General features: G+C 53.0%; 3 protein-coding genes across 3 annotated transcripts; 1 reads left to right on the top strand and 2 right to left on the bottom strand.

Annotated features, from left to right (window-relative positions):
* Positions 1–80: 80 nt before the first annotated feature.
* BJY04DRAFT_205934 (isopenicillin N synthase family dioxygenase) lies at positions 81–1,189 on the bottom strand (the record flags this gene model as incomplete). The annotated part of the gene is made up of 3 exons (XM_073713650.1): positions 81–749; positions 804–968; positions 1,028–1,189. The coding sequence occupies 3 exons, from the start codon at positions 1,187–1,189 to the stop codon at positions 81–83; spliced, it is 996 nt and encodes a 331-aa protein (XP_073574307.1).
* A 1,152-nt stretch (positions 1,190–2,341) lies between these two features.
* Positions 2,342–3,984, bottom strand: BJY04DRAFT_215458 (cytochrome P450; the record flags this gene model as incomplete). Its single annotated transcript, XM_073715484.1, has 2 exons — positions 2,342–3,100; positions 3,157–3,984. 2 exons carry the CDS (start codon positions 3,982–3,984, stop codon positions 2,342–2,344), a joined length of 1,587 nt encoding a protein of 528 aa, XP_073574306.1.
* Positions 3,985–4,531: 547 nt separating this feature from the next.
* BJY04DRAFT_215457 (uncharacterized protein) lies at positions 4,532–26,413 on the top strand (the record flags this gene model as incomplete). Its single annotated transcript, XM_073715483.1, has 3 exons — positions 4,532–8,545; positions 8,603–18,488; positions 18,558–26,413. The coding sequence occupies 3 exons, from the start codon at positions 4,532–4,534 to the stop codon at positions 26,411–26,413; spliced, it is 21,756 nt and encodes a 7,251-aa protein (XP_073574305.1).
* Positions 26,414–26,444: the final 31 nt, after the last annotated feature.

Below are 26,444 nucleotides of genomic sequence, written 5' to 3'. Positions count from 1 at the left end.
CAATATATACACATCTCATAACTAAAAGATCTATTACAGATAGAAGCAAGTATGTGCACTTAACACCAACGCAATTCAATCTAACCATAAGTCCTCGTCAACTTCATCTGCATATACTCCAACGCCGTCACTCCATCACGATAAACCACCTCCTCCCCCCCCTCAACATCCACACACTCTTCCAAACTATCAACCAGCACCCCACGATCCGGCTTCCCAAAATACGCCACCGAGAACCGATCCTCCAACATCACATCGGACTCCACATCCATCCCCTCCGGCAACATCACCCGATGATTCGCCGAGCAAAGCCGCTTATTCGTCCACCGCTGCAGACAATCCCCGATGTTAATCACAACCTCGTACCCATCCTCCGGCTCAACGGGGATGAACGTGCCCCGGTTCCTCTGGTCTTCGACCTGCAGTCCTCCAACAGAGTCCTGCAGGAGGAGAGTCAGGGTTCCGAAGTCGGAGTGCTCGCCGATGCGCATGTTGCTTTTGAGTGCGTTGCAGGGGATGGGCGGATAGTGGACTAGTCGGAGTTCGCTGGTATTGTGTTGGTGTTTCGAGGGAAGGAGGGTAGGGGGGAGGTTTAGGCCGATGGAGATGGCGTCGAGGAGGTGCGCGTGGAGTTCATCGCAGGATTGGTAGAAGGCTTCCATGAAGGTCCGGAACCCCGGGAGGTCGTGCTCGTCGACCCATTTGTTGGGGAAGAGGGTGTCGTTGGAGGCGCCTTGGTCGAAGGATTCCTAGATAGAGTAAATCAGCCTTGGTTTGAACGATCTGAGTGAGCGAAAGCGTACTCGGAACTCATTGTAGCTGTCTGTCCGCTCCTTGTTCTGCTCGAAGCCGGAGATCTTCCAGACACGCTCTTGCCCGACGGCGCTCCAGCCTCGATGTGGGTTGGGTGCTTCGGGGTGTTTTGCTTTGGCTTTGATTTCGTTGGGGAGGGCGAAGAATGATCGTGTCTGGTGTCGATGGTATTAGTGACTCGGAGAGCTGATAGAATCGCTCATAGTAGACTCACGTGCTTGAATATCTGGTCTATGAGGTCATTTGACAGCGTCGTGTTGCGGATCTTCGCGAATCCGTAGACGGAGAGTGTTTCGCAGAGCTCCTTGCAGAACTCTTGACGCTGGCTGGCGTCTGTGCTGCGAAACCGGTTGAAATCGAGTGTGATAATTGCCATTGCGTGGATTGAACCTGGATGTCCTTGTACGCTGTTAGAGTATCCTATCTCACTAGGTCTATATATAATGTCTCAGATCACCGGATGCTCCAGCCTCTAGACAAAAATAGAAACCGTCTCTGGGACATAGAGGGCCTTGAGGCTGAAGCAGGAGAAGATGGTCATACGATTGGGAGTCAGTGATTTGGAGACCTAAAGGTAGAAACAATGACGGTATATACTTCGTCAAATAGCTAGGACGCGCTCCCAGAGAGAGAGATTTAACTACACGAAAGATATTTATATACTGCATATATCATAGCTCTACAGATAGTCTACCTGTTTCAAGCTTCATATTGAGTCGAAACAACAAGTTTCAACCGGTGAAATAGCGAGATGCGGTCAATAAGACAGACGTACAAAGCCGAACAGATAAGGAATAAACATAACCACAGATGGAAAACTGGAAACATGATCAGCCACAGAGTCTACACTTATGTCGTCCGCGCGATCCTTACTCTAGGAAACGGATAGCAAGAGCCAGGAGCATTCATATCTGGTCATCGCGCAGCCACAGCCATTCCGTTCACAGTCTGCTGCCGGACCTTCCGCATATACGCCCTCTGTTCGCGTGGTATCTCTCTATACGCAGCATTGTCGCGGTCCAGCGGACGATACATCTGATACACGCCGATGCCGATAAATAAGGCTGCCACGCAACCAACGATGACGATGAAGACGTAGAGGGAGTATTTTGAGGAGTCGTCCATTTTGTTTCACAGTGGAGAAGCCCGCCGGCGACAGAATTGGTGGGACTGAGAGGAGAGAGGAGGTCTAGACGTTGGAACTTGGAGGGCTAGCCGGCTAGGCGATGGAAGCGGTATTCACAACTAAAGACAATGGGAATAGCGGGAATTGCAAGATGGAGTTATTGATGAATCCGCCCTTGGCTGGAGGCTGTGACTTAAAAGATAGATTAAGGCCATCCGTCTGGTGGGGGGTTATATGAGGTTTACGGCGAGTAGGTTTAGATAAGCTATAAATGGCATCAACCATGACAAGGGATACTGTTTTGCTGAGCCACATCTTCTATGGGATACACGGGCTTGTTGGTTGGATGTTCACCGTCATGAGTACTTAGAAATCTTGTCAAACTGTCTTCGAGACAACGACTTAGGCCCCCCGTCTCCTGACAGTCAGCCTAAGGCTAGCATCAGGCCTCGTTGTGCCCACCTGCACCTGCTTTTCCACTGGCTGGGTCAAGCGCGCCACATCATAATGCTGCACAATATACGCCAGGATGAGTTTCATGATTAGGGCGGCGAAGAACCGACCTGGACAGGCGTGTCGCCCATGCCCAAATACTAAGAAGGAGTTGGTTGTCGTAGCGAGCGATGGCCTCTTAGAGGGTGACTCCGAGACACCGGAAGAGTCCGTGCTAGGCTCTGTAACAAACCGGAAGGCATTGTAGCTTAACGGCTCAATGTAGAACTCTGGATCCCGATGTATTGAATGAGCAGGCACACACAGCTTTACTCCAGGCGGAACATGTAGAGGCTGATCCCCCGTCGTCTTGAGATCGACACCGTTGGGATTAGCCACGACGCGAGGGATCTGGATATGCGCAAAGTCGGAAACGCGCATTGATTCGCGGATCGTGGAGTCGATGCGGACTAGCTGGTCTAGATGGGATTTGGTCCATGCTCCGTCTCGTGGAAGCACGCGTTGGCATTCTTCACGTAAGCCTGCGACGAAGACTTCGGCGTCCGCAGAACTGTAGAGATCCGCTATGGCGTGGGTTATGCCCATGGCGGTTGTTTCGATGGATACGAAGTTGAGCATCAGCAGGCGTTGCGTTAGGAGGAGGGGGTCTAATTCGGAGCGGTCGCTGCGCTGTAGAGCGGCGTCTACGAGCCATTGTAATACATCGGTCTAGTAGAAGTCCATCGTGTCAGTAATGATTGCGGTGGAGGGCATGAGCTGCTAACGGGTGCTTCATAGGTAGATAACGGGCTGCTGCGCTGCTCGACAGCCTGCTGCACCCGGCGGCGGATTACAGGTACGCAAATACTTCTGCAAATGTTCAAGTGGCGGCGATATGAAGCTCTCAAAATCGGTGCAATAACTGAACGTAGCCACCGCGGTAGAAGACGGATGATGATTCCGGCGCGGACGACAGCTTCTGAGTATCGCTGCATATGCTCGATGAAATTCTCGTTGCTGCAGACGTCAGGACCAGCAAAGACACGGTTCGCCGTCCGGATGACAATGTTAGTACATGTCTCTGAAAGGTTGATCTCTCTTGTTGCCGTGGAAGCAGATCCCCAGTAGTGTCGGAAGCTCCTGTCAACCTCATCATGCAAGGCTTCGGCGACTAAAGGTAGTTGACGAGATAGCTGACGGCGTACGATATCGTACTGCAGTGGCACTTCTGCGGTATGGTGGCCTAAGGCCCCTTGCGTGTGGTAGATCTGCAGTTGCTCCTCATGGAGGATGCTATGATCAAGGTCGGCATCTGATTTAAGGATAAGCTCGCGCAGTGAAGACGGCGGAAGCACCAGCCATGGTGGTTCTGCAAGACTAGGGAGGACAAAAGCTTTCTGGGACTTTGAGAATTGCTGGTAGCCTTGGTCGAGAAACTCGCGTACGCCGCTGAGGATCCTGATCGATGCTCGTAAGTGGGCAACCCATTCCTCACGGACACCGACCCACGGCTGGGAGGACAGGAATGCCTCCTTGGTGTCATTTCGTTTCAGGAGAAAAAAGTAGAGGGCTAAGGCCAGGGCAAGGCTGATAGATCCGGCCAGGACGTGCATGATCATTAGCGCCTCTGGAGGGACACGAGGTGTGAGAGGATGTCTGATGTATGAACCTCCAGTCAATCAAGCGATCAACCTCCCGTCGCCCCACCGAACAGGAGACGAGGTGATTAAGAGGACTTCTTGTGAATGACGGCACTTGGTCTGGCATATACAGCTGGCATGCACCCTCTCACCCTCACTGCCCAACCTTTCTTATACTCAACTTCTGCGCCTTAATCCCATAATGTCAGAATTCGATAGATGCCTCTAATGACAAGGGATTCCCAGTGACTAAGCAGCAGCACGAGGCGAAACAGGCTACAATCTCCGTGGTGGAGCTTAGTAACAGCCCTATTTTCAGCTGGCCGTTAGGCCCTCTGCACCGCCACCAGGCCCTCTATACCTACCAATTCGTTAGACAATATAGCTGTTGCTGATAGCAAATCTGGCTGCCCTGCACACTTTCCACCACTTTCTCCTATTCAGTTTCATTCATCGCTTCCAGCTTCCCGAGCACCCTGTATACTACTAACATACTAACTGACATACTAACATTTGCAACATGCCGCCAGCACCAACCACAGAAACGACCGACATCATGAGCGACACCACAGTCACAGACCAACGGCAAACCTTTCTGACAATCTGCGCAGAATCCCTCAAAATCTCCACCGACGACCTACACGAAACAGAATCATGGGTCTCTCACGGCGGCGACTCAATGGCGATAATAAGCCTCATTGCGCGCTGCGAGGAACGCGGAATGAGAGTCAAAACAGCAGACGTTATCCGGTGTAGCAGCATCGCAGAGCTGTACGACACGATCGAGTACTTGCAGCCTTCAGAGCAGATTCATCAGGGGGAGGGTGGATTTGAGGAGGGAGACCCGGAGCCCTTCAGCCTGTGGCCGGAATATCACAATGTGTCAACAGAGGAGGAAAGAGGAAACCTGGTGGATGCGGTGGCAAGGCTCTGTGCTTTGGATAAGGAGGATATTGAAGATGTATACCCGTCCACGCCATTACAGGAAGGCTTGATGGCTATTACGGCCAGGAATCCGGCAGCTTATGTTGACCGGCGCGCGTTTGCCTTGCCGTTGAATGTGGATATCGCACGATTTAGGGTGGCGTGGGAAACGCTCACAGAACGAACGCCTATTCTCCGGACACGGATTGTTATGGATCCTCGGAGCGGGCGATCGCTGCAGGTCGTTACGCGGGATAAGGTCACTTGGGGAGGAAGCACGACCCTGGAGGACTACCTCGAAGAAGATCGGCGCGAGGGTTTTATGGTGGGCCAGCCATTGGGTCGATGCGGGCTGATAAAGAATGGGGAGACAGGAAAGCAACCCATCTTTGTCTGGACAGTCCACCACAGCATCTACGACGGATGGAGCGCGTTGCAACTATACCGACAGTTAGCGGCCATCTACAATTTCGAGAACCTACCACCTGCTGTACCCTACACACGATTCGTGCGATATCTTCAGCAACAACCTCCCGACCGTGCCAGGGACTATTGGCGGAATCAGCTCCAGGGCGATGCGGTCACGGTAGACTGGCCGCCTCTACCCAGCGCGACATACCAGCCGAAACCAAAGGCCCAATACCAAGCCACGATTGCGCTCCCTGAGGAGTCTGGCAGTAGCTCGGTGTTGATGTCGGCTATCCTCCGCGCAGCATGGGCACTGGTAATGGCGCAATACAGCGGACAGAGCGACGTGATATTTGGGGTTACGCTGTCGGGCCGAAATGCCCCTGTTCCCCAGGTTGCGGATATCACTGCGCCATTGATCACCACGGTACCTGTGCGGGTTCAAGTGGACCGAAATAAAACGGTCGCGGAGCTTCTGCGACTGATCCAGCAGCAGGCGACGGAGACGATAGACCACGAGCATACAGGACTGCAGAATATCAAAGCTTTCGTCCCTGAGTGTGCGTCATCACTCGACTTTCGAAATCTTCTAGTCATCCAGCCGGCGGTTGAGCGAGATGTGTATCAGGCTTTTCCCGGGCTTTCGCCGATTCCGATCGAGTTGGAGGAGTTTGACAGTTATCCGCTTAATACGGAGTGCACGCTTGGACGTGAGCAGATCGACCTGCAGGTTAATTATGACGAGCATGTTATCGCGACGGATACCCTGCGTAGCGTGCTGGATCAGTATTCGGCGCTTGTGCGGAGGATGTGTACGATCGACGCCCATGATCAGACAATAAGCGACATTATGAAACTTCCGGCAAAGGACATGGAGCAGATCAAACGGTGGAATACAAGGATTCCTTCACCAGTAGCACGGTGTATTCATGATCTGGTGGATGAGCAGGTGCGGTCTCGCGCGACAGCGATAGCGGTCGATGCGTGGGATGGGCAGTTGACCTATGCTGAATTGGCACACCAAAGCATGCAGTTGGCTCAGCACCTATCGGCCAGGTTCGGGGTAAAACCTGAACAACCCGTTGGTCTCTGTATGGACAAGACAAAATGGGCGGTGCTGTCGATGCTGGCTATCCTATATGCAGGAGGAGCTGTTCTTCCACTCTCGGGTAGTCATCCACTTCAGCGTTTGCAAGGGATTATTGAGGATGCTGATGCAAGAGTGATACTTTCTGACCCAGTTCAATCTTCACGATTGAGGGATTTAGACCGGGAGGTGCTTATTGTCGACGCATCACTCCTGGATTCCTTACCATCTACTGACCATGCACCAACCTCGGGGGTGACCACGTCCAATAGTGCCTGGGTAATGTACACCTCTGGAAGCACAGGAACGCCAAAGGGCGTTGTCCTAGAGCATCAATCCCTCAGCACAAGTCTCACGGCACACGCAAATGCCATCGGCATCAATGAACACACCCGGACGTTACAATTTGCTGCATATACATTCGATGTCAGTATCATGGATACATTCAGCACACTCCAAGCGGGTGGCTGCGTCTGTATACCGTCTGAGGAAGAACGACTCAATTCACTAGCAGAAATGGCAACTCGTTTAGAGGTTACTTACGCGGAACTTACCTCGACAGTTACCGAAATGTTATCACCGGCCCAGATACCGTCTCTGACAACTTTGTTACTCAGTGGCGAGCCGCTAAAGCCAGCTGTATTGGAAAAGTGGGCACAGCATGCGCGAGTGTTTAACTCCTACGGGCCCACGGAGTGTTCTATTACAGCGTCGAACAGTCGACAGCTATTCAACATCGATGAGGCGAAGAACATTGGGCCCCCCATGAAGTCGTTGTTTTGGGTTGCACAAGTCAATGATCATCAAACCCTATGTCCGATAGGAGCACCCGGCGAGTTGCTCATCGAGGGGCCTCTTCTTGCGCGCGGGTATTTGAATGACGAAACGACGACTAATGAATCCTTCATCACCGATCCGGCCTTCCTGAGGCAGTTGGGGTTCGAGTCCAGAGGGCGCCGGATGTACCGAACAGGCGATCTGGTGCAGCAGAACCGAGACGGTTCCCTACTCTACCTAGGTCGGTGCGGCGGCCAACAAGTCAAGATCCGTGGTCAGCGTGTCGACATTGGGGAGGTCGAATCTCAAATCTCACAGCGCCTTCTAGGTGCCAGGACAATAGCGGTTGAGCTAATCGGGCAGAGTAGCCAGCTTAGCCTTATGGCTGTTGTGGACTTCGCCAATGAGCCGCCAACCCCAACGACGCCGGTATTCGAAAGGCTGCGAGAGGACCTCTTGAGGGTGCTCCCGCAGTACATGGTTCCGACCTTGTACATGCGAACGGGTCGTATCCCCATTAATGCTTCGGGGAAGCTTGATCGACGAGCCCTGCGGGCGCAACTGCAGGAGCTCAAGCCCGACGACCTTCAGCGGTATGCGCTGAATGCTGGAACCAAAAGCGCACCTTCAACTGGAACGGAGCATCAGGTTCGAGAGCTGTGGGCTCAAACACTCAACGTTCAACCTGCCAGCATCGGACGAGAGGACAATTTTGTCCTCCTGGGCGGCGACTCAATCGCAGCAATGCGCATGGTTTCGATGTTAGCTGCGCAGCAACTACGACTCACGGTCGCGGATATCTTCCAACACTCGCAACTATCAGAGCTTGCGCAGGTCCTTGAGAGCCGATCGACGAGTGAGAACGTGGAAGAGGAGGATCCTGCCCCATTTGCGCTCTGGAGCTTTGAAGAAGATGACCGCACACGAAGAATCACGAACATTGCAAAGCAGTGTGGTGTTCACGTCAAGGACATTGAGGATATCCTTCCATGTACGCCCATGCAAGAGGGGCTCATGGCCCTTACAGCACACCAGCCTACTGCATATGTGGGACGACAAGTGTATCGGCTGGGTGGCTCTATTCACAGTCACCGATTCCAGGAGTCTTGGAGGAGGCTAGTAACATGCACCCCAATACTGCGGACGAGGCTCGTGGTTGACGGGTCCACAACGTCCCAGAGCGGCTCTTTGGTGCAGGTTGTCGTCCGTGGTGACTTCCACTGGCAGTCAAGTGCGAATCTAGATGACTACCTGGCCTGTGATCAGTCAGAAGGCATGGCGTTAGGGCAGCCACTGGTTCGCCTTGCCCTTGTGCAAGAAGACGCCGAGAGCTTCTTCGTATATACAGCCCACCATAGTATATATGACGGATGGAGTGCTTCTCTGATGCTTCAGCAACTAGCCGATATTTACCTGCACAACACTACCACTTCAACCCTCGTACCTTACGCTCGGTTTGTCCGACATTTGCAATGGCAGAACACTGCCTCGACAGCAGGCTACTGGACCAGCCAGCTACAAGGCGAGGCGGTCGTTGACTGGCCACCGCTACCCAGAGCAGACTACAAGCCAAATCCCAAGCACAAGCAGACACACACGATCATTCTCTTAGACCCCAAGGGGCGCAAGCAAGCTCTATCCGAGCTACCACATACTCTTCGTGCGGCATGGGCGCTGTTAATGGCAACTTACGCCGGCGGGCAAAGCAATCGAGTGGTCTTCGGGGCGACACTTTCTGGGCGGAACGCTGCTGTTCGAGGTATTGCCGAGATGGTTGGACCTACCATTACGACTGTGCCAGTGGCAGTCCAGCTGGACAAAGAACAGACAGTTGACAATTTTCTGCGTGCGGTACAGAAGCAAGCGGCGGATATGATTCCTTTTGAGCAGAACGGCTTGCAGGAAATTCGGAAGCTCGTCCCCAGTTCCTATCACGCGTCATTGGACTTCCGCAATCTGTTCCTGGTTCAGCCCCTTCCAGACAGCAATGGGTCGGAAATTCCGGGGTTGGAGCCCCTCCCTGTGACAATGGAGGGATTCGATACATACGGGCTCACGGTACAATGCTCGCTTGGTGCTGATACGGTAACAGTGGAGATGCGCTATGACGAGAATGTGATCAAAACTTCCCGTGTGAAAAGAATCCTACAGTGCTTAGAGCACGTTTTGCATCAGCTTCTCGGCAAACTCAATGGGAGCGAGCTTCTCAAGAACGTATCCATGCTGAGTGAGGACGATACGGCAACAATTGCACGATGGAACCAGAAGGTTCCTGAGTCTGTCGAGCGCTGTATAGATGATCTTGTCGAAGAACAAGTGACAAAGCGGCCAGATGGTTTGGCAATTCATGCCTGGGATGGGGACCTGACGTACGCCGAGTTACACACGCAATCGAAACAGCTCAGTCGCTACCTTCGCGCTCTAGGAGTTAGTGCAGAACATATGGTAGGTGTCTGCATGGATAAATCAAAATGGGCTGGAGTCGCAATGCTGGCAATCCTTCAAGCTGGTGGTGTTGTTGTTCCGCTTGGTGTCAACCACCCCATGAGCCGCGTCAAGGGCATTGTGGAAGACACCGGGCTTGATATTGTACTGGTGGATGCTGAACAGAAGGACCGTTTGTCAACTCTTCCAGGCGTGAAGCTAGTGCTTGTTGAACAAGCACTGTTGAAAAACGTCACTAGCAGCCTGATTGGCAGCATAGCGGGCTTGGAGGTCACGCCCAACAACGCTGCATGGGTCATATATACGTCTGGTAGTACAGGAAAGCCAAAGGGAGTTGTGTTGCAACACCGTGCCTTGTGCAGCAGTTTCCAGGCGCATGGTGCACGATTCCAACTTGGCCCTGAGACGCGAATGCTTCAGTTTGCTGCACACACCTTTGACGCCTGTATCCAAGATTACTTCACGACGTTGTCGTGGGGTGGTATAGTGTGTGTGCCGAGTGAGCACGACCGTATGAGCAATCTGACCAGCGCTGTCCGCACTTTGGGGGTGACATTTGCCACGCTCACTTCTACAGTGGCGCGGTTGATTGACCCACATGAGGTGCCTGCTATGAAGCAGCTCGCCCTAGTAGGAGAGCCAGTGAAAGCAGACGTGGTAAAACGCTGGCTGGGCCATGTTACCGTTCTAAATGCGTACGGTCCATCAGAATGCTCGATTCACTCAACCTGCAGCGAGCCTCTAGTGGATCCAACGCAGGCTGCCATCATTGGTACTGGCATGGGCTCTCGGGTCTGGGTTGCTGATGTCCAGGATTATAACCGCCTCGCACCGATCGGTGTCCCCGGTGAACTATTAATCGAAGGACCAATCCTAGCACGAGGATACCTCAATGATCCACAGAAGACACAGAAGGCCTTTATCACCAAACCGAGCTTCTTAGACGATTTCAATATGCCCCACACCAACGGCGACGTGCGCATGTATCGGACCGGCGACCTGGTCCGATTGAACGAAGACGGGTCTCTCACCCACTTAGGTCGACGAGATACGCAGGTTAAGATCAGGGGGCAACGCGTCGAGGTCGGTGAGATCGAGTATCAGATCACCCAGTATCTGTCTGGGGCACAATCAGTGGCGGTCGAGCTCATGGAGGACGAAGGCCAAGGCCAGGTAAGGCTAGCGGCAGTCGTGGATTTTGTTGCAGACAGCAATATTCGACAAGGCGCAGTTTCTGAGATGGGCGTACTATTACCGTCGCCTGCATTGTCGACAGCCCTGCAGCGTCTTCGGGGGTCGCTGTTCCAAGTGCTCCCGACGTATATGATCCCCACTGCGTTCTTGCCCATCCTGCACATGCCACTGAACGCGTCGGGAAAGCTCGACCGGCGTGCTGTTCGAACTCTTCTGGAAGGTGTGCCACGTGAAGATCAACAACAGTATCTGTCCTCACCTGCTCATGAGTTATCTTGCATTCCCTCTACACCAATTGGGCTGCAACTGCAGACGCTATGGGCGGACATACTGCGCCTACCGGTTACGCAGATCGGTATCCAGGATAATTTCTTTCAAATCGGAGGAGACTCTGTGGTTGCAATGCGTATGGTCGCTACCGACTCCGCGCGCACGCTACATTTATCTGTGGCGGACCTCTTTCAGTGCCCGCGTCTCAACGATTTAGCCTCCTTGTTGGGCGAACGAGTGCAAAGCGACAAAGAGAAAGAAGTCCTAGAAGAAGAGCCAAAGCCGTTCTCACTATGGGCAAGCGGCATTGACAACCCAGAACGCCGGCAAGAGCAGCTCGAGCAAATCGCCCAGGATTGCAGTATTGCGGTGGGCAGCATCCAGGACGTGTACCCCTGCACTCCATTGCAGGAAGCAATGATGGCAGTCACGACTCGGCAACCATCTGCGTACATCAACCGTCAGGTTTTCCAGATCGACGAGAGCATTAACCGGGACCGGTTGCAGGGTGCCTGGCAGATACTAGCGCAGGCTGTCCCTACTCTGCGGACTCGGATTGTATTGAGTCCGGGCAAAACGTCAGACTTCATGCAGGTGGTCGTAGATGAAGATGTCTCATGGACAAAGACCGATAGCTTGGACGCATACATCAAGCAGGATCAACAACACGGCATGTCCCTAGGAGGCAAGCTAATGCGATTCGGATTAGTCCACGAAACAAGCCCCAGCAGGCACCTCCTGGTCTGGACAGCACACCACAGCGTTTATGATGGGTGGAGCACGCGTCTGATCTACCAGCATCTAGCGGATATCTATCATGCTGGCACTTTGCTGCAAAGTCCGGGCTCTTATCCAAGCTTCATCCGCTTCCTCGCGGGTCAGGACACTCCGCATACTCACCTGGCGGCAGCCAATTACTGGTCAACCCAGCTACAAGGAGAAGCTATGAGCAACTGGCCACCTCTGCCTCATACAGACTATCACCCACGCCCAGGTCAAGAATTGATCAAAGTCGTAAATCTCACTCACAATGGCTCTGGCCAGACTGTGACCCCTGCCAGCATTGTCCGTGCTGCTTGGGCTATCACGATGGCTCAGTATGCGGGCCACGATGATGTGATCTTCGCTGCGACAGTATCTGGTCGCAATTCTCCTGTATGGAATGTAGCGAACATTGTGGCTCCAACATTCACGACCGTTCCCGTGCGTGTGCGCCTTGACTGGGGGCAGAAAGCATCCGCGTTCCTGGAGAGTGTCCAACGTCAGGCTGCTGAGATGATTGCATATGAACATACTGGTCTCCGCAAGATCAGGACCATAATACCCCCAGAGCTTGCGACTTCCCTGGATCTCCGAAACGTCCTCGTCGTCCAGGCAGCAGGGGAGGCTAGCACGGGTACTGCTCCATTCTCAGGAATTCAACCACTTTCTTTCGAGGGTGCTACCGACTTCGATAGCCACGGTCTCACAGTCGACTGCACGGTTGGCGACGCAGAGCTCCGAGTGGCCTTCCGATTCGATCCAGTCATCATTCCCACAGCACAGGCGGAAAACATTTTGTCGCATTTTACACACCTCGTTCGGCTGCTGTGTGATCCCACCAATGTTGGCGAGCGCACCTTAGCGGAATTAGACCTGCTGAGCCCTGCCGACAAAGCCCGCGTGGTCGAGCTAAACGACGCGGTTGACATTTCCCGTGCGGACGACTGCATACATCATCTCGTGAGGAAACAGGCATCGGCCCAGCCAGAGGCACCCTCTGTATGTGCATGGGACGGAAAGCTCAGCTTTGCGGAGCTAATCAAATATGCCTCTTGTCTAGCACATCGACTCATTAGTCTTGGTGTCGGCCCCGAACGGAAGGTCGCTGTGTGTATGAGCAAGTCGCGGTGGGCTATAGTGGCCTTCTTGGCCGTTCTGCAGGCAGGAGGCGCCATTGTCCCATTGGGAGTGACACACCCAACGTCACGTCTGGATGTGATTGTCCACGACAGTGCAGCTACCATAATCCTTGTTGACACACAGCAAGACCGACGCCTAGCTGATCTTCGCAGTAATATCCCTCGAATGGTTGTCGACTCTGATATGGTCGAGGCGTTGCCACTAGAAGATTATCCCCAGACAAATGTCTCCCCCGATAATGCTGCCTGGGTTAACTACACGTCCGGGAGTACTGGTACTCCCAAGGGCATGGTATTGGAGCATGGCGGGATCTGCACTAGCATGCGGACACAGGCTGCTCGGATGCATATTTCCAACAAGACGCGGGCATTACAATACACCCCATTCACCTTTGACGTGAGCATATCTGACATTTGGGCGACGTTAATTTACGGAGGGTGTGTATGTCTTCCTTCAGAGAGTGACCGGATGAACAATATAGCCGGCAGTATTGGGGCCATGGATGTCAACTTTGCCAGTTTAACGCCGACTGTTGCTCGCCTATTGGCTCCCACCGAGGTTCCATCTCTGAAGACCTTAGCTCTGACAGGTGAAGCCGTGAAGCCCGATGTCGTGGCCTTGTGGAAAAGTGTTCCCGGCGTTGCGCTTTACAATACCTATGGCCCCTCCGAGGGATCTGTGTGCACCTGCAGTGGACCGATCAGCAGTCCCGACGAAGCAGATATTATTGGTACCCCCATGGCAACACGGCATTGGGTCACGCAGCCTCATAATATTCATAAGCTGGCTCCTATTGGGGCGCCAGGCGAGCTGCTGATAGAGGGACCTTTGATCGCCCGAGAGTACATCAACAACCCAGAGAAGACAGCAGCTTCCTTCATATCTCCACCAGACTTCCTGGACAAGCCATCTGGATGCCGGATTTACAGGACGGGAGATTTGGTGCGCCAAGATCCTAATGGGTCATTCACGTATCTAGGTCGCCGAGACACGCAGATCAAAATTCGCGGTCAACGCGTTGAAATTGGGGAGATCGAGCATCAGATCGAGCACCATTTTGCTGCTGCCCGCACAGCTGTTGTTCATTTTCTTGAGGCAGCCGGTCTTGTTGCTGTTGTTGAGTTACGCGTTTCAGGTGCAGAAGCGGTAATAGACTCAACTGCGACTCTTGCGCCTTCTCCTATCCTGTGCTCTCAGTTTGCTGGCCTTCGTGAAGCCCTGCTCCGTGCCCTGCCAGAGTATATGGTTCCAGCGCTTTTTGTCCCGGTTCACCACGTTCCTACAAATATCTCTGGCAAGATTGATCGCCGCGCAGTACATACGCTACTGACATCGCTTTCCTTTACTGCACTTCGACAATGGACCTCGGAGGGGCAAAATGTGGTCAAGGCAATCTCAAAACCATCAACGCAGATGGAAAAGCTTGTGCAGGAATTGTGGGCGCGTGTGCTCAAGGTCCCTGTTGACACCATTGGCCCGCAAGATGACTTCTTCCGCCTTGGAGGGGACTCTGTTGCGGCAATGCGAATGATCGCAACTGCAAATCGCACCAACAAGGAGCCCAGGCTTGTTGTAGCAGACCTCTTTCAACATCCTCAACTAGCGGCGCTTGCCCATGCGCTAGAAGAACGCGTACAGCAACATTTAGTTGGAGGCGAGGCGGAGGTCTCTGAAGCACAAGATCCTGAGCCGTTCGCTCTCTTCAAAGGCATTTCAGCTCCAGGTGATCGGCCACTCGAGGAGCATCTAGCTGCTATTGCAAGGCAGTGCGATGTTCCAGTCGAGCAGGTGCAGGACATCTACCCCTGTACGATGCTTCAGGAAGGTCTTTTGGCCAACACGGCACGGCAGCACGCGGCGTACGTCAGCCGGCAAAGTTATGTCCTCTCAAGTAATGTCGACCTGGAGCGTTTCAAGCAAGCATGGGGGGCATTAGCAAAAGCCACTCCGATCCTCCGTACACGCATAGTAACTGGCACGAATGGCAGTTGGCAAGTGGTTGTGGACGAACCTATTCGGTGGCTGCACTATTCTGGAAGCCTGGAACAATACATTCAGCAAGACAAGAACCATGGGATGGCTCCAAGCAAGCCGCTGGCACGATATGGCATCGTGCAACCGCCTTCAGGGGAACAGATCTTTGTTTGGACGGCACACCACAGTATGTACGATGGCTGGACCGTCCGTCTGTTGTGCCAAGAGCTCATAAAGCTCTACAAAAAGGAGGACTACGTGCCAAGGCCAGTCCCATATGTCCGTTTTATCCAGTACCTAGGACAGATTGACGAGGCACGCAGCGTCGAATTCTGGCAGCAGCAGCTCCAGGGTGACGACGTGGAGGCGGATTGGCCACGACTCCCGCATGTGGGCTATGAACCACGCCCTCGGTGCTCTATTTCTCGGGATATTGTCACTCCGTCTGAGGGAGTGAAGGGCATTGCCCAGGCTAGCATTCTCCGAGCTGCATGGGGACTGGTCATGGCACAATTTTCGGGGCGGAACGATGTAGTATTTGCGGCCAACGTGTCTGGCCGTACTACGCCAGTGGCCAATGTCAGCGAAATCATCGGTCCAACCATTACGACGGTTCCGGTCCGAATCTTCATCAACGCTACAAGCTCCACAGCTGTCGGAGAATTCCTTCAGAACGTGCAAGTACAGTCGCAGGAGATGATCAGCCATGAGCAAACCGGGTTGTTGGCGATACGCAACCATCCTAACCTGCAGCTACGCAATTTGCTTGTGATCCAGCCACGTGCAGAGAGCGACACCGTTCTTGACTTCCCCGGGATCGAGCCTGTGGATAGCAGTGTGGAGGACTTTGACAGCTACGGGGTGAATGTGGAATGTGTGCTGGGCAACACGGTCAGGGTTGGAGCTCGGTTTGATGAAAGGGTAGTGAGCGAAGACTACATGAGACGCGTTTTGGACCATTTTGCGTATGTTGTGCAGCAGTTATCTGACACCACTTCGCAATCACTGCCCTTGAACCAGATTGTGTTATTGAGTCCTCGAGACCAGCAGCAGATAGCCGCTTGGAATGCTGCCGCTCCGGAAAGTGTTGAGCAATGCGTGCATGAGATGGTGGCGGAGCAGGCTCAGGCACACCCGACCAAGTGTGCCGTATGGGCGTGGGATGGACAGTTGACGTATGGAGAATTGGTTGGTCTATCGCGAGTCCTGGCGGACCGGCTCGTTACCCTCGGTGTTGGTCCGGAATGCATGGTTGGAGTGTGTATGGATAAATCAAGGTGGGCAGCAGTGGCCTTTCTAGCAACTTTGATGGCTGGTGGCGTGGTTGTACCCCTTGGCGTCAGCCATCCAATTCAGCGCATCCAGAACATTCTTGATGATACAAAGGCCAAACTAGTTCTTGTTGATGCGAAACATCGCCAGCGTCTGGGTGCTGACCGCAACGTACCACAAGATTTGCTCGTGGTGGACGACAGTCTGCGCCAAACTGGATCCTCCTCCATCGCAGCCAACCAACCAGCCACAAAGCTCACACCTGACAATGCAGCGTGGGTGATTTACACCTCAGGGACAACCGGCCTTCCAAAGGGTGCGGTGCTCGAACATCGGGCTCTCAGCTCCAGTATTCGGGCTCATGGCGCTCGTTACAAGCTCGGTCCACAAACCCGCAAGCTCCAATACGCAGCGCACACATTTGACGGAACAATCGAAGACTACCTTACCACCCTATCGTTGGGGGGGCTTTGCTGCGTCCCCTCGGAAGACGACCGGCTCGATATGAGCAGCCTCACGGCGTTCATGCGCCTGACCGAGGTGAATGCTTTGGCTACAACGTACACCGTCGCAGGGCTTTTCAGCCCCAACCAAGTGCCAACCCTGCGCACACTCGTGCTTGGTGGGGAGCCGGCTACGGTGGAGGTAACCGAGACCTGGAGAAGTAAGCTGGATCTCTTCAACTGCTACGGCCCATCAGAATGCACGATCTTCTCATCAGCTGCGGGACCAGTAAAGGATATCAAGGAGATTCACAATATCGGTCAGCCAATCGGCACACGTCTTTGGGTGGTCAATCCCGAGAACCCGGGTCAATTGTGCCCGATAGGAGCACCGGGCGAACTGCTTATTGAAGGGCCACAGCTTGCTCGGGGGTACTTGAACGACGAAGCAAAGACAAACACGGCTTTCGTTACAGACCTTTCCTTTATGGCACAGTTCGATATTCCGGTAGGTTCTCGGTTCTATCGAAGCGGTGATATCGTGCGCCAGAAGGATGACGGCTCGTTTGTCTATGTGGCCCGGCGCAACACGATGCAAGTGAAGATACGCGGACAGCGCGTCGAGGTTGGGGAAATCGAACACCAGATTGGTCTACATCTGCCGGAAACTCGAGCTGTTGCTGTCGAGCTGCTCAGACAGGGCACCCAGGGGCTGCCTGTTCTTGTCGCCGCGGTTGATTTTACCGACAACAGCCAATATCGCGTGACAAATGCAGCAGACAAGTCAAAATTCACAGATGGGCTTCTTCATCCTTCATTGTCAATCCAACAGGCATTTAATAGCCTCCAGAGCGCATTGTCAACCGTGTTACCCAGTCATATGGTGCCTTCGATCTACCTTCCTGTCACTCAACTACCCCGGAATCTCTCCGGCAAGCTCGATCGCAAAGTTCTCAGAGAGATGCTTCATCAAGTCCCCAATGAGGCTATGCATTTGTATCTGAACCCAGATGCCGAATCGAAGGAAGCTCCGAGCACGGATGTGGAGAGAAGCCTGCAGGTTCTATGGGCTCAAACCCTGGGCTTGGACGAAATCCGAATCGGAGCGCAGGACAATTTTTTCCAGCTGGGGGGGGACTCAGTAGCGGCTATGCGTCTGGCAGCAGCAGCTCAGCAACAAGAAGGAATTCAGTTGACCGTTGCGGATATCCTTTCGCATCCTTGCTTGTCGGATTTAGCCGACATCTTGACCAAACGTGCCGGTTTGGGCATCGATAGGACATTTGAGGCTGACCCAGAACCACATTCTCTTTGGTCGAATACCTCCGACGATGACCTACAAACCATCGCTGCAAGATGCAATGTCAGCGTGGACCAGATTGAAGACATCTACCCCGCAACGTCACTGCAAGAAGGCTTCATCGCAGTCACTGCACGGCAACCAGCAGCATATATCAGTCGGCAAGTATACGAGCTGTCAACAGCCGTACTAGATGTAGAGCGATTCAAGAGGGCGTGGGAGGTGGTTGTGAGCTCGACTCCTATTTTGCGGACGCGTCTGTCGATCGGACGCGACGGTCACGTGCTTCAGGTCGTGGTCCGAGATCCCGGCGCGTGGAGATACGGCGCCCGCCTCGCCTCCTACCTTGCAAACGATCAAGAAGAGCCGATGAAATTGGATGGTCCATTGGTGAGATACGCCATAGTCACTGAGCCAGACACGGGTGGCTGCTACTTTGTTTGGACCGCCCATCACAGTATCTACGATGCTTGGACAATCCGTGCAATCAGCAACAGGCTTGCCGAAATATATAATGTCGCTGACGGCAGTCTAACAAGACTACCAACAGTACCATATTCTCGATTCATTCGGTATCTCACGAGGAGTCATGCTGAGACGAACAAAGAATTTTGGAACGAGCAGCTATCTGGCGATGTGGTTGCAGATTGGCCGCCTCTGCCACAGAATGACTACCAGCCTCTCCCACGGTGTCGTATCCAGAAAGACATCAACGTTACCGGGCGCAGTCTCTCAGGTATCCTAGACTCCACCATTCTGAGAGCCGCATGGTCTATTGTCATGTCGCAATATGCTGGTTCGAACGACATCGCTTTCGCTGCGACCCTCTCCGGGCGCAATGCCCCTGTGCCGCAAATCAACGAGATTGCAGGCCCAACACTCACCACCGTTCCAGTCAGGGTATCAATCGACAAGAGCAGCCGTGTTGATAAGTTCCTTCAGACCATTCAAAACCAGTCTACCGGAATGATCCCACACGAGCAGACCGGACTTCAGACAATCAAAGCCTTATTACCGGAGTCAACCCAGGCCACGCTGAACCTCCGCAACTTGCTCGTAATCCAGTTGGCAACAGAAGCAGAAAGCACAATTGCATTGCCGGGTCTGGCAGCCCAACCGTCGTCGTTCGAAGATTTCGGTAGCTTTGGGCTGCAGATTGAGTGTACTCCTATTCCTGGGTCGACCACCATCAATGTCGAGATTCAGTATGACGAGAAGGTGATTTCCACTACATCTGTTGGCAGAGTAGCGGAGCATTTCGTGCACGTCGCGGAACAATTGTTCAATCCTGACCTTGCCAAGTCTACTTTGGGTGACATCCAATCTAAGCTCAGTTCAGAGCACCGGGATATGATCCTAGGTTATAATACTGATTTACCACCTCGTATTACCAGGTGTGTCCATGAACTGGTACTCGCAACGGCAGATGTGCAACCTGTCGCTCAGGCCATCTGTGCCTGGGATGGAAATCTGACCTACCGGGAGATGATAACACTCGCTGTCTCGCTTGCTTCTGATTTGCACACCAGAATAGGGGTCAGAAATGGGGACATGATCGGCCTCTGCATGGATAAATCGAAATGGGCCGTGGTCGCCATGTTGGCTGTACTTTGCGCTGGAGGCGTTGTGGTACCGCTTGGAGTCAACCATCCTGTACAGCGATTGCAGGCCATGGCAAAGGACACGCAGTTGAGGCTCATTCTTGTTGACAACAAACAACGAGAAAGATTAGCCGAGCTCGAACAGCAGTTACTCACCGTTGACGCACATCAGATGGAGAAGCTTCCTACCATTATGGAAGAGCACAGGGCATTCATTACAGCTGCGACACCCGATGACCTCGCTTGGATCATCTACACCTCAGGCAGTACCGGAACGCCGAAAGGGGTCATGCTGGAGCATGGTGCTCTCGCCACGAGCATAGAGGCCCATGGATCTGCCTTTGAATTCGATACCCAAAAACGAGTTTTGCAATTTGCTGCACATACGTTTGATGCCGCAATCCAAGATATCTTCACCACGCTTTGTAAGGGCGGCTGTGTTTGCATTCCCTCTGAACATGACCGCGTCAATAGGCTCACCCAGGCCATGGCATCCATGCATGTCAACTGCGCCACCTTGACGTCGACTGTTGCTTCTCTCCTTGTTCCCAAGGAGCTTCCGTCCATGAAAACGGTAATATTGGTCGGCGAGCCGGTTACTCGTGCGGCTGTTGAGCTGTGGTCTCATGTGACAGTTCTTAACGCGTACGGACCGTCCGAATGCTCTATCCATTCCTCCTGTAGTGACCCAGTGACTGACCCGGCTCTTGCACCTATTATTGGACGACCACTTGCGAGCCGTTTCTGGGTCGTTGATCCGGAGAACTACCACACACTTCGCCCGATTGGCGCCCCAGGCGAGCTTCTCATTGAAGGACCTATTCAAGGGCGAGGATACCTAAATGACGAAGAAAAAACAAACGCCTCCTTTGTTACTGACCCCAAGTTCCTGGAGGAGCTTAGCTTAGCCGGGGGCGGCCGTCGACTTTACAGGACTGGAGATCTTGTACGTCAGAACGATAATGGAACCTTCACACATCTGGGAAGGAGAGATCTCCAAATTAAGATTCGTGGTCAGCGAGTTGAGGTCGGCGAAGTGGAATACCAGATTCGACGACTACTCCCGACTGCTCAAACAGTGGCGGTTGAGCCGGTGAAGCATGGAGAGAACGACAAGCATATCAGTCTCGTCGCGATTGTGGACTTTGCAGGCTCAACAAGCGATGAGCTCACGGCGACGGGAGCGCCTGAGGCTCTGCCTAATACTGCAGCTTTCCAGGCCATATTTCGTGAGTTACGCCTCTCGCTGCTTCAGGTCATACCTGCGTACATGGTTCCTGCGGCGTATCTTCCTGTGGATCGCCTGCCGATGAACGCCTCAAACAAACTTGATCGACGAGCAATCCGAGAACTTCTTACTCGCTACTCGCTTGAAAGCCTGCAGCAGTACTTAGCAGAGGGCCAAAATGAACACATCAAGACTGCCCCCCGAACGGCGATGGAGCAAGATATCTATGGCGTCTGGGCCAAGGTGTTTGGACTACCTAAGGATGCTTTTGGTGTTCATGACAACTTCCTCCAATTGGGTGGAGACTCTTTAACCGCGATGAAGATTGTGGCGGCATCAGGAGAATATCTGCATGTTCGGGTCACGGTTGAGGATATGTTTAAGCATCCCACAGTGGCCGAGCAAGCCATCGTGCTCTCCGAGCGGTCATTAGAAGACCAGGCAACGAACATTGAGAAGCACGAGGATCCGGCGCCGTATCAACTGTGGATTGACCAGAGCAAGCTTTCAAAAGGTCAAGTGGAGGACCAACTGGATGCCGTTGCGGCCCAATGTGCGACAGACCGCTCCCTCATTGAAGACGCCTACCCATGTACTCCTTTGCAAGCCGGTCTGATTGCAATCACTGCAAGACAGCCGGCGGCATATGTTAGCCGGCAAGTTTATGCCATTGACACTAGCATCGTCGATCGTGTAGCTTTACAACAAGCATGGGAGAACCTGACTGCCGACGCAGCCATTCTTCGAACACGGATTATTATGGCACCCGATTCATCCTCTACTGCCCTACAGGTTGTGGTGCGTGATAGCATACACTGGGAATTCGGCACTGACCTAGAGAAATACCTGCGCAGAGACATCAACCGAGGTATGGCACTTGGAGAGCCGCTTGTGCGCTATGGTGTGGTGGAGGAACCATCTGGCAAGTGCTATTTTATTTGGACAGCTCACCACGCCCTATATGATGCCTGGACCCTTGGAGCCCTCAGCAAGCGACTTGGTGACATCTATCGCCAGAGAGCCGGGTCAGCTCCTTCAGCCCCATATTCTCGATTTATTCGCTATTTGCAGGACGGGCGTCCGACTACCGAGGCTAGTGCCAACTATTGGCGCGAGCAACTGCAGGGAGATGCCATGGCGAACTGGCCGCGCCGACCTACATTGGACTACCAGCCAATGCCGCAAGACACTCTTCGACGCGCGATGATTCTGAGCTCTGGTCAAACTTTGGTGACAACTCCAACCATCCTACGTGCTGCCTGGGCCCTGGTCGTGGCACAGTACGCAGGTCACAAGGATGTCGTGTTTGCAGCTACGGTTTCCGGTCGAAACGCGCCAGTCCCAGGAATTACGGAGATTGCAGCACCTACCATCACGACAGTACCGGTTAGAATTGAGATTGATGCAGGAAGCTCAGTGGCGGAGTATCTGCAAACCGTACAGAGACAAGCGATCGACATGATCAGCTACGAGCATACAGGGCTCCAAGACATCAAAGCTCTTGTTCCAGAGTTGGCGTCCGCACTGGACGTTGGAAGTTTAATGGTTATTCATCCGGCAGATCAGCGCAATGGAGACAGCAGTTTGGACTTCCCTGGGTTAGAGAGCGTGGAAATGCCGACTGCGCCGTTCAACAGTCACGGTGTGACTCTAGAATGCAAGCTTGGAGGACAGAACCTTACAATGGACGTCCATTACGACTCGAAGATCATTCATTCTGAGCAAATGACGCGGGTCATTGATTACTTCGCCTGCTTGATCCAGCGGCTGTCCGATCCTACCGCAACATCATCAGCCGTCGCGGACATCCTGGAGATCAGCGAGCATGACGAGCAGCGAATTCATGATTGGAACTCAACAATCCCACCACGTATGGAGAAGTGCATCCATGAGATGGTACAGGAGCAAGTCGCTCGAACACCAAATGACATCGCCATCAATTCTTGGGACGGGCAACTCACTTACCGCCAGTTTCATAACACCGCCACCACCCTTGCTCACTACCTAGTCGGCTTAGGTGTCGGACCAGAGACTCTAGTTGGCGTATGCATGGAGAAATCAAAATGGGGCGCTGTATCCATGCTGGCTATCATGCAAGCGGGGGGAGCGATCATGCCCCTGGGTGTATCGCAGCCTTTGGCAAGGATACGAACAATTATCGATACATCAGAGCCGGCGTTCATTTTGGCTGATGAGGATCAGAGGCATCGACTGGGTGAACTTACTACACTGCATAAGTCGTTAACCCTAATCACTGTTGGCAACAGGCTCTTTTCCGAGTTGCCGGGTCACACTCAACCCCCTACTACTGGGGTCACTCCAGACAATGCATCGTGGGCAATATTTACTTCTGGCAGCACCGGAACGCCTAAAGGCGTCATCATCGAACATGGTACAATGTCGACTAGCCTTGACGAACAGGGCCGTTGGCTCGGGCTTAGCCGGAAGACCCGATTCCTGCAGTTTGCTTCTTACACCTTCGATAATGTCATCACCGACACCTTTGCTACAACTGCATTTGGAGGATGCGTCTGTATTCCTTCCGAAAGCGACAGAATGAACCGGCTTGAAGATGTTATTCTAGAGATGAAAGTCAACACCGCAATGTTGACTTCGACAGTTGCTCAGCAGCTCTCTCCTACTCGCTTGTCACTGATGAAGAAAATGATACTAACGGGTGAGCCTGTTCGTGCTGATGTTGTCCGCACCTGGTTGGGTCACGCCGAGATTTACAACGCGTACGGACCGACTGAGGGCTCCATGAGCACCTGCACAGCACCGTACACCAGCAGCTTCGAGGCCAGCAATATAGGGCATCCTCTTGCAACGAGGCTGTGGGTTGTGCAGCCTGACAACCCTGCTCTCCTGAGCTCAATAGGAGCACCGGGTGAGCTTTATATTGAAGGTCCATTTTTGGCTCGAGGCTACCTTAATGACAAGGAAAGGACTGATGCCTCGTTCCTGGTGGATCCTCCTTTTACACAGCGGTTGGGCCTCACGGGACGAAGAGTTTACCGCACTGGTGACTTGGTCCGCCAAAACGATGACGGCACGCTGATTCACCTTGGTCGCCTCGACTCCCAGATAAAACTACGGGGTCAGCGTGTAGAGATCAGCGAGATCGAGTACCAGGTTACCCATAATCTTCCAGAGGCTAGCACTGTTGCTGTGGTTATCCTCGACGATGATCCAGTGACCCTAGCTGTTGCGATAGAATTCGACAACAATAGCCCTCATCGCATGGGCTCACATAGCGATATAGAAGGCCTGTTCGACCCGACAGAGGCACTACGCATTGACTTCACCAAGCTATACGGAGCCTTATCCCAGGTCCTGCCGATCTACATGGTCCCGAGCATTTTTATTCCAATGCAGGAGATGAGTCGTAATTTGTCGGGCAAATTGGACCGACGAGCCTTGCAGACCCTCTTGAGAGAAATACCCGACGCTGAACTTCGCCGTTACCGCCTCGGAGAGGGCCCTAAGATTGCACCCTCGACTGCGATAGAGCGACAACTGCAAGCAAACTGGGCGAAAGCACTCAATATACCGGCGGAGCAAGTCGGAGCACATGACAATTTCTTCCATATCGGTGGTGATTCTCTGGTCGCCATGCGTATTATTGCTATGGCTCGCACACAAAAGCTCAAGCTGACAGTGGCCGATCTGTTCATGTATCCCTGCTTGTCTGAACTCGCGAAGATAGTGGAGGATCGGGTCGCAGCTAGCAGCATCACACTAGGAGGAGAGGAAGCGGAGGAAGTGGCTGCTCCTTTTAGTCTAATCGCCACAAACCAGATCGAGACTTATGTGCAACGATTTGCGTCGCGTTTGTTGGGATACAAGGCGCATGATGTTGTCGATATACTACCAACAACTGACTTCCAAGCCCTGACAGTGGCGGAGGCCCTAGCTGCCCCTTCCACAGCCAACTTTGCCCACTTTCTGCTTGACGGGAAGGGCATATGCGACGCCGAGCTATTGAAGAGAAGCTGTCTCCAGCTCATCGAGGCCATTCCGGCGCTACGTACTGCATATGTCTTTGATCAAGGAAAGCTGCTACAGGTAGTTCTTCGCGAATATGAGCCAGAACTTCAGATCATGGAAACAGACGGTGCTATCGAGGAAGTGACCGCTGATCTCATCAAAAACCAAATGTTCCAACCCCCGCAACTGGGTCGTCCTTTCACAGAGATAGCCATCATCAAAGAGACCATATCCAGTCAGCACCGTTTGGTTCTTCGCCTGACACACGCAGAATATGATGCAGTTTCGATGGAAGGTATATGGCAACGCTTACGGTCACTTTATGAGGGAACGAATCTGCGACCACAACCGGCCTTCTCCTCGTTTTTATACAGCCAGCGACAGAAGATAACCTCCGAGAGCTATACTTACTGGCGAAGCCTGCTTGGGGAGTCATCGATGACACCGTTGAGTACACAAAAGACAGCAAGTACTATCGGTCAGTACCCTTCCAAAGTAGCACGGCTACAGTCTTGCACTGTCCAGATTGGCAAATCCCCCGTGCAAGGTATAACGAGTGCCATCCTTATCAAGACTGCTTGGGCACTTGCTTTAAGCCGGCTCTCAAACACTCAGGATGTTGTTTTTGCAGACACGGTCTCCACCCGCGGGACAGTCGATGAATCATTTATGGACGCGGCAGGATGTTGTGTTAATCTTCTACCTGTGCGAGTCCAGCTTATACCCCAGACTTCCATACATGAGATTCTCGTCGGGTTACGGGGACAGCAGGCTGAAAGCTTTGAGAATGCACAACTCGGCTTCCGAGAGATTCTGCACGAGTGTACCGACTGGCCGACTTCTACCAGGTTCACATCAGCTATCAACTGCATATCCGCTTCAAGTGATAGTGCATTTACGATGCGGGGAGTCGAGTACTATCTCTCTAATTTCGAGAGCAAGGATGCTACGTGGACTGTTGATCTGGGCGTCACGGCTACTGTGCGTGAGAACGGAGACGTTGAGCTACAGATGTCCTTCTTACCAGAGAGGATGTCCGAGGATATGGCCAACAAATATCTTTACGTTCTCCAAGATATTCTGCAGGCCATGATCAATGATCCAGCTATGCTCATCTCAGAGCTCCTCTCAAGACAACTCGGAACGCCAGCATTTGAGCAAAAGGTGCCTTTCGAGCCCAAGGTCGAAGTAATAGAACCAGAGCCGGAGTCCAAGTTACAGATCGTGCAAGGAGATACAATGACCTACATGGAGCTGAAAAAGACGCCTCAATGGGAAGACGTTCTGGGCACCCGCCGAAGTGTGAGCATTCCCGGGCGACAGACGGATCTCTCCTTCTCACAGCGAGGAGGAGATCTGCTGGATGCAGTTAACCTGTCTTCTATAATGAGAGACAGGAACCGGACTATATCTCCTATGTCTATTTTAGAAGGCTCTAAGGAGGAAGAGAGCAGAAAGCCGATCCCAGCGGCCGTGACCCAGCCACAGCCGGCTCCTCCAGCCACAATATGGACCAGGATCCGACTACGTTATAAGAAAATGGTCTCTGGCTCGCGACGGAGAAAGGCGAATGGCTCTGTGCTTACTTGAAATTATGCTGGATTTCATGTGTCAGGGGGTG

The sequence above is a fragment of the Aspergillus karnatakaensis genome (assembly GCF_047715665.1).
Source record: "Aspergillus karnatakaensis strain CBS 102800 unplaced genomic scaffold BJY04scaffold_10, whole genome shotgun sequence".
Classification (NCBI taxonomy): Eukaryota; Fungi; Ascomycota; class Eurotiomycetes; order Eurotiales; family Aspergillaceae; genus Aspergillus; species Aspergillus karnatakaensis.
Note: the sequence above shows the minus strand (reverse complement) of the source record. Positions and strands in the feature narration are given on the sequence as shown.